Source organism: Chiloscyllium plagiosum, unplaced genomic scaffold (assembly GCF_037043375.1).
Source record: "Chiloscyllium plagiosum isolate Xiang-an unplaced genomic scaffold, Cpla_swu_hap1 HiC_scaffold_25, whole genome shotgun sequence".
Taxonomy (NCBI): domain Eukaryota; kingdom Metazoa; phylum Chordata; class Chondrichthyes; order Orectolobiformes; family Hemiscylliidae; genus Chiloscyllium; species Chiloscyllium plagiosum.
In genome coordinates this window covers 26,666,959-26,674,379 of record NW_028270163.1, presented here as the reverse complement: position 1 = coordinate 26,674,379, position 7,421 = coordinate 26,666,959, and the positions used below count along the sequence as shown (strand labels likewise).

The window sequence follows — 7,421 nt, the reverse complement described above, 5'->3', positions numbered from 1 at the left end:
TCGAAAATTACATCTCACTTTCAATTTCCAATTTTTAGTGAAACCCCTGGCTCAAACACTAAAATAAAACAAAGAACTGTGGCCGCCAGAGATGAGACAAAAAAAACAGAAATTGCTGGAGAAACTCAGCAGGTCTGTGCAGTGTTAACGTTTCTAGTCCTGTGACCCTTATTCAGAATTGATTAATTAAGCACTCATGATTCAAACGCTCTTTATTTGATTGGTACATCAATCACAGACCCCAGATATGGTTTTATTATACATAAACTATGTTTATTGAAATGATGGACTACAATTGACACAGTATTTGCATTCTGCTGTACGCCATCTTCACCTGAATTCTGTTAACAACGGTTTGGTCAGCCACAGGGAGATGTAAAGACTGCCAAGTGTTCCTGCCCAGTGTGGAGCTGAGCTGGAAGTTAGGACAGGGAGAGAGTTAAGGAGGAGTTAACTGCAGGGCTCTGTCTGACGCAGTGAGCAGAGAGCTGCTGTGTGAAGTTCCATCTCCAGCCATGTGCATGCTGCCGCCTGCCCGGGACAACATGTATCCCAACAGCTCGGAGAACCTGACAGCATCCGACTCCCCGTCCAGCCTGAGGGCGAAGGACGAGTTGATGCTCACCTCGGCTTTCGGCACCGTGCTCTCCTTCATGTGTGTGGCCGGCCTGGCAGGCAATGTGTACACGCTGGTGCTGATGTGCCAGTCCATGCGCTCCGCCGCCTCCATGTACATCTACATCGTTAGCCTGGCGCTGGCGGACCTGCTCTACCTCTCCACCATCCCCTTCATCGTCTGCACCTCACTCGCCAAGAGCTGGTACTTCGGGGACCTGGGCTGCCGGCTCCTGCTCAGTCTCGACCTGCTGACCATGCACGCCAGCATCTTCACCCTGACCGTGATGTGCACCGAGCGCTACCTGGCCGTGGTCAAGCCGCTGGCCATGGTCAAGCGCTCTCAGGGTTACAGGAAGGCGATGGCCGGGGCGGTGTGGTTGCTCAGCCTGTTCCTCACGCTGCCCGTGACCAGCATGGTCAATCTGCAGGAGAGCAGGAGGGAGAATGGCACTGTGCGCAGAATGTGCGCCCCAACCTGGACTGGGCAGACCTACACCATTTACCTGACAGTGCTGTTCAACACCAGCATTGTGGCGCCCGGGGTGATCATCGGCTTCCTGTACACCCAGTTAGCACGGACCTACCTGCAGTCCCAAAGAAACACTCTCTCCAAGAGAGGCAACAGCAGGTCATCCAAGCAGCGAGTGGTCCTCATGATATTCGGCATCGTGGTGGTTTTCTGGGCGTGTTTCCTGCCTTTCTGGGTCTGGCAGCTCATCCGCCTCTATTGCAAATCCTTAAAGCTGACCCGGCGGACAGTAACTTGTATCAACTACCTGATGACCTGCCTGACCTACAGCAACAGCTGCATTAACCCTTTCCTGTACACGCTGCTCACCAAGAACTACAAGGAGTACATGAAAAACAAGCAGAGGCATTTTCAAAGGTCGGCATCCGCATCCTTTAAAAGGCACGCCAGCCTGCGACCGTCCCTAAAGTCCATCTCCTCCTGTAACCAGACCAGCAACTCCTCCGAATCAATAGCCATGGGTCATTTGAAAGGGTCGAAATGACTCTGTTTATAAGGACAAAGAAACGTGCTCGAACGCTCAGGTAAGTAAGCAACTTTAATTCAACTTCAGGCTCGGTTGTCGCCCCTTATATACAGGTGTACAGGAGAGAAGCAGAATTCCGGCACTAAATACAATACCAAAGAAAAGCAACACGGAACTTGAAGGGTTATTTTTCTAAGTATGTCTATATCTCGTTACAAATCACCACATGGAAGACTCATAATAAGGTCTGAGTCCGTTTTCTTTAAAGTGCAATTTCTGAAGATTGAAACATGATCAAATCGAAGAGATAGCTTTTGCTGTAACTCATCCAAAATCCCACATCAATGAACTTGCACTTTCAAGGGAATTTCTCTGTAACATATTCGTTAACACTTGCCTATCTTTATTGGATGAAAGCAATGCTAAATAAAGCCATTCAGTCCCCAAACTTGGTATTTTGCCATTTAAAGCGAACAGCCTTTCAATTAAAACCGGGAAAAGAAAATTCCACCCTAAATATATCTTCCTTTGAAATGGACTTTTCATGCACTCAATAGCTGGGCTGTCTTATGCTCCATCGTTTACTAATCAACTCATTTAAAATACTTTGTACTTGGAAAAAAACAAAATATCAAGTGTCAGTCAGTTGTTTAAGATTTATATCTGTCAGAAAATTCGGCCAAAAACAAAATGAAATTGACAACTTAATTTCAAATTGTGTTTTCATTGCTGTTAATCTGCAATAATGTAAAGCTGCCAACTTAAACTATTTGCACAGATCACACACGTTCAGATTGCAGTAAAATTTTGATTAACGTCACCCGAATGTAAGATTGCTCTGCACACATTTGAGCTCCTTCATTATTTTTCTGCCTCAAATGATTACAGTTCACTTTAGCTAAGGGCAAGTTATCTGTCCTGTCCCAGTAATTTGAACAACGTGTTCTCAGAACTTTTATTTCCATCACAGTTGGGAAATTTTGCTTCATAACAATTTTTCCTTCATAGTACAGTTTTAGAAACATTTCCACAAATAATCTGATTATATGAATAGGGAAGTCCACACTTCAAGTAATTTTCTTTTCCATGCTTTATCTTGGGCACAAAATTTCTAAAATCTTCATAAATAATATTGTGTATTGGTTTTCCCAATATCCTCTTACGATACCCACTACTGGGTTATAACTTTCAGCAAGTAACACAATAGAAAGATCATGGCTATTGATGGAAAACTCCCATGTTAAAATTCAGAAGAGGATTCTGCACAACTCAACTAAATTATAATGGATATGATATACTCAATGTAAAATAATGAAATGTATGTATTGTGACTGGAGAGGATTACTGCTTAAGTACCACATGATATTTTCGTTTGAAGGATAATTTGAAATGCAAGACTATGGTTTCAATGGAAAACTAGCATAATTTTTTTACTGAGATAGTTTTTTGAAACATTCTATCACGAAGATGGTTTTATTCTACCTTATAGCGTACATTTTTAAAATAAGCAATATGCAAACTGATCATAAAAATAACATGAGGGAAATGTGTCAACCTATTACCTAAAGTACAGATTGCTCACAAATTATCACTGTTGTCAAAAATCTATTTCTAACATCTTAAAAAAAGCAACGTTTGCATATTATATTCAGGTTCCAGCTGAGGAAGAAAATACATTATCCCCCAGGAAGACTGGTCAAGGTATCACCCAGCCAAACTATCAAGTTTTATTACTGATTGAGGCCAGAAAATATAAGCAAATTGCTTTAAAAGGAAAAGGGTGAGTACTCAAAGATCATAGACCCTGGGTGACAAGAGAGCTAAACGTTTTCAGTAAAACAGGAAAAAGAAGTCAGTTGTAAAGCAGAAAGTAATTATTATGGAAAGTATAGGGAGGGAATTGAAAAGCAAATAAAGCAGAGATTACAAAAAGAAAAAAACAAGAATAAACATTAAATTGAACCCTAAAACATTTTGTATTACATGAATGTAACTACTGATTAGGGGAAATATTAGTTCTATTAAGGAACTAAAAAGAGGAAGAGGCATGAAGCATGGTTAAAATATTAAATGAGCCTTCATAAAGGAAGGTGAAGATGCAGAGGTTATACTTACCATATTATTTTGTGAGGGATTAAGGAAGGATATTGATAGCTAGTAAAACAGAATTAGCATGACTCTATGTTGCTAAGTTAGTAGGTCTGGCCACAATGGCTCCTTCCTAAGTTAATGAAAGAAGCTGAAGTGTGGAAAAAAGCGAGATATTGGTCACAGTCTTTCTGGCTTGTTTGGAAATAGGAACAAAGCTAGAAGACTGTAGGTTGCCAATGTTATATCCCTATTCAGGAAAAAGGGAAGGGACAAACCAGGAATCTTTGAGGCAGTCAGCCTAAAAGCAGTCACAAGGAAAATTATTTGAAACCATTTTCAGGGTCAAAGCAAATTATCATTTGAAAAACACATTGGTTAATCATGGAAAAGCAGCATGTATTTATTAAAATCAATTCATTTTGACTAACATGATTCAATTTCTTTAATGGGGTTAAAAAAGGTTGATTAAGATAGCATAGGAGATATTGTTTGTGTGGACTCTGACAGGGCATTTCACAAAAAGCCATACAGGGGGCTTGTTAAGAAAATAGAAACATGGAATTAAGAGCAAAAATAGCAGCATAGATGACTGGTTTGCAATGAATTAATGATTTTCAAAGATTGAGTTTACACAAACAATGTCGATAGTTGTTCTGTAAAGAATTACAATATTCAAAGATGACATAAAACTTGTCAGATCAAATCTTATTTGGAAGTAGGAGAACCTGCCAGGAGATCTCACATGTTGTAATCGTGACCATCTTCAAGGAAGGTGACAGGTCCACCTGCAATAACGAGAAAGGAATTTCCCTGTTGTCAGCCAAAGGGAAGGTTATCACAAGAATCCTTCTCAATCACCTTCTCTGTGGCTGCAAAGCTCCTTCCAGAGTCTCCAAGTGGACTCCATCCTCTAAGGGTCACAATAGACATGATCTTCACCACGTGATGGTTACTAAAGAAATGGGAGGGAACTATACCAACTATTGTACATTACCTTTTTTTTGACTTAGCAAAGACCTTTCACACAGTCAACCAAGAGGGATTATGGAGCATCCTCCTTCATTTTGGCTGCCCGCAAACGTTTGGCATGTTCCACTGCCTGCACCATTATGGCATGCAAGCCATGATCCTAAGCAACATATCCATCATGGATAATTCATGTTGGGACAGGGGTCAAGCAAGGCTGTGTCAATGCACCAATGGTCATCTCAATCTTCCATGCAATAGTGCTCTACCTCAACCTTAGCATGCTTCTCTGTAGGAATGGAGCTAATCTGCAGAATAAATGGGAAGCTGTTTAACCTCCACTACCTGCAGGCTTGTTTCAAGGCCATTGCATCCTGTGTTATTGAACTACAGTGCGGAGGCAATGCTTGCTTCTGTGCACATTGGGGATACTGAGCTCTAAGCCTCTGTCAATATATTCAGTGAAGAGTAAGAGATCGTGGGCTTACACGAAACAGTCATAGGACAAAAGTATTCTACCGAAATGCCTCTTAAACCCCAGTTATCAAATTCACAAATCAGGCCTTGAACAATGTGGAACACTCACCATACCTCGGAGCCTACTGTTGACAACGGCAGACATTGACCCATGAGATTGAACATTACCTTAAATGTGCCAGCAAAAACTTCAGCTGGAGAAGAGAGAGTGTTTGAAGACCAATACCTGATACATGATGCCAGAAACCCAGTACCAAGCTCATGGCCTACACAGCAATAGTGAGAGCCCCCCTGTCCTGTATGGCTCAGGAGTGTAGAATATGTACAGCAGATACCTCAGGATCTTACAGAGGCACCTTGAAAAGGCAGCTTCCTCTGGAACATCCTGCAAAAGCATTGGCAGAATCGGTGTGCAAACATCAATGTTCTTGCTCATACTGATGTCCCAGCGTCAAAACACTAACCACGCACAGTCAGCTCCATTGGTTAGGCATCATTATCCATGTGCCTGGCTCAAGATTCCCAAAACAAGTTTTATATGCAGAGCTTCGGCATGACAAACAAGACAAAGAAAGCCAGAAGAAATGCTTCACGGACACTGTCCAAGATTCCTTGATAAAGTTCCACATCCCCATTGACACCTAGGAAAGCTTACACCAAATTCAATTCAAGTGGAGGGAAAAAGTCTGAACTGAGTCTCGCATTTGACAACAAGCTGAAGTCTGGGGTTGACAGAGAAAGGACTGCATGGCAGCTAGGCATATAATGCTTTCTTTCCCTGTCCATGCATTGGACTCTTCAGTCACCTGAGGACTCACTTTTAGCGTGGAAGCAAGGAACCATAAGCGCCTGCCAAGAAGGGAAGTGATGGTGATAATTGTAGACTTCGGATGATTGGCAGAAATGGAGAGAAACATGGAAGCTGGAGATCAATGCAGAGAAATGAAAAGCAATTTACTTTGTAAGAACTAACAGAAAAAGCAAGCATGGTACAAATTGTATGATTTTATAAAGTACAGAAGAAGAGAAATCTTAATGCCTGTCTGCACAAATCATTAAAATGGTCGGGGCAGATGAATGCAAGTGGTTAAAATACATGGGTTTATAAATAGAGATATAGATTAAGAATGAAAATAGAGAAATCTAGAACAGTAATGGTGATCATGAAACTCTCATTGATTGTTATAAAAATCCATTGCTTTACTAATCATTTTGAAGGGAAGGGTATCTATCATCTTTACCAACATGTGACTACTGATCCACAGAAATGTGCTTGACTCTTAACTGCTGTCGAGGGCACTGCCAACAAATTCTGGCCTTTCCAGTGATTCCCAGATCTTATCAAACAATTAAGAAAACACATTATTAATCATGATTAGGCGTGGCTAGCCTCTGCTACAGCATTGGTGACAATTCTGGCACCGTGGACTGGAAAGTTGCAATGAGAAAGGTCATTGGAGGTTTAAAAAGACTTGCATTTATAAAGGACTTCCCATGACCGCAGGTCATTCCAAAATGCTTCACAGCACTTGAAATGTAGTTCTTGGTGTATTGTAAGAAACACAGCTGGTTGTTTACTCAAAACAAGTCCCCACAAACCACAGTGTAAAAATGATCAGCCGTTATTACTTGGTGGAGCTGATTGACAGAGAAATAGGAATTAACAAAAAATGTTTATGACATAGAAAAAATCAACCTGGCCTATCGTGTCTAATGGCCTAAAAATGAACCACTCAATCTAATCCAACTTTCTAGTATTTAGTCCGTAGCTCTGCGGGTTATGACGCTTGATAAAGTGGAATAAGTGTGCTTCTGACACATTTCAGGTATAGAATATGTTTGAAAATCTGATTTGACTACTGAGAGGTGGTGAACAAAATATAAATAATAGAAGCAACAAGGGAGTATAGAAAGTGGCTGGCAGCTAACATAAAGATATCCTAAAATCTTCGACAAGCACACAAATAGCAAAATGAGGAGTGAGGCTGATTTAGGAAAGGGGATTTACACAAAGAGGCAATGGGCATAGCTGAGGTAGTTGCAAATTACCAAAGAAGGTGTGATGCAGGCCATGGACAAAACAGAGTTGATTCAATTGCTACAAGTGTTTACAGTTGACAAGGTATTGGATTGAAATCTATTGGAAAGGTTGCCTGTGCTTAAAGTTGAAAAGGCATCAGGACTGGAGGAGATGCAATCAATAATAGAGGGAAGTGAGAGTGGAAATTACAGAAGCATGAATAATAATTTCCTTACATACAGAGGTGGTGATAA

The 7,421-nt window shown here is 41.1% G+C and overlaps 1 protein-coding gene across 1 annotated transcript; it reads left to right on the top strand.

The window, feature by feature from the left end:
• The first annotated feature begins 350 nt into the window (after window positions 1–350).
• LOC122561921 (urotensin-2 receptor) lies at window positions 351–1,665 on the top strand. Its single transcript, XM_043714244.2, has one exon. It carries the CDS (start codon window positions 516–518, stop codon window positions 1,629–1,631), a length of 1,116 nt encoding a protein of 371 aa, XP_043570179.1. The 5' UTR covers window positions 351–515; the 3' UTR covers window positions 1,632–1,665.
• Window positions 1,666–7,421: the final 5,756 nt, after the last annotated feature.

Excerpts from the sequence above, each read along its gene's own strand:
- LOC122561921 (XM_043714244.2), top strand. The coding sequence starts at position 516 with ATGTGCATGCTGCCGCCTGCCCGGGACAACATGTATCCCAACAGCTCG.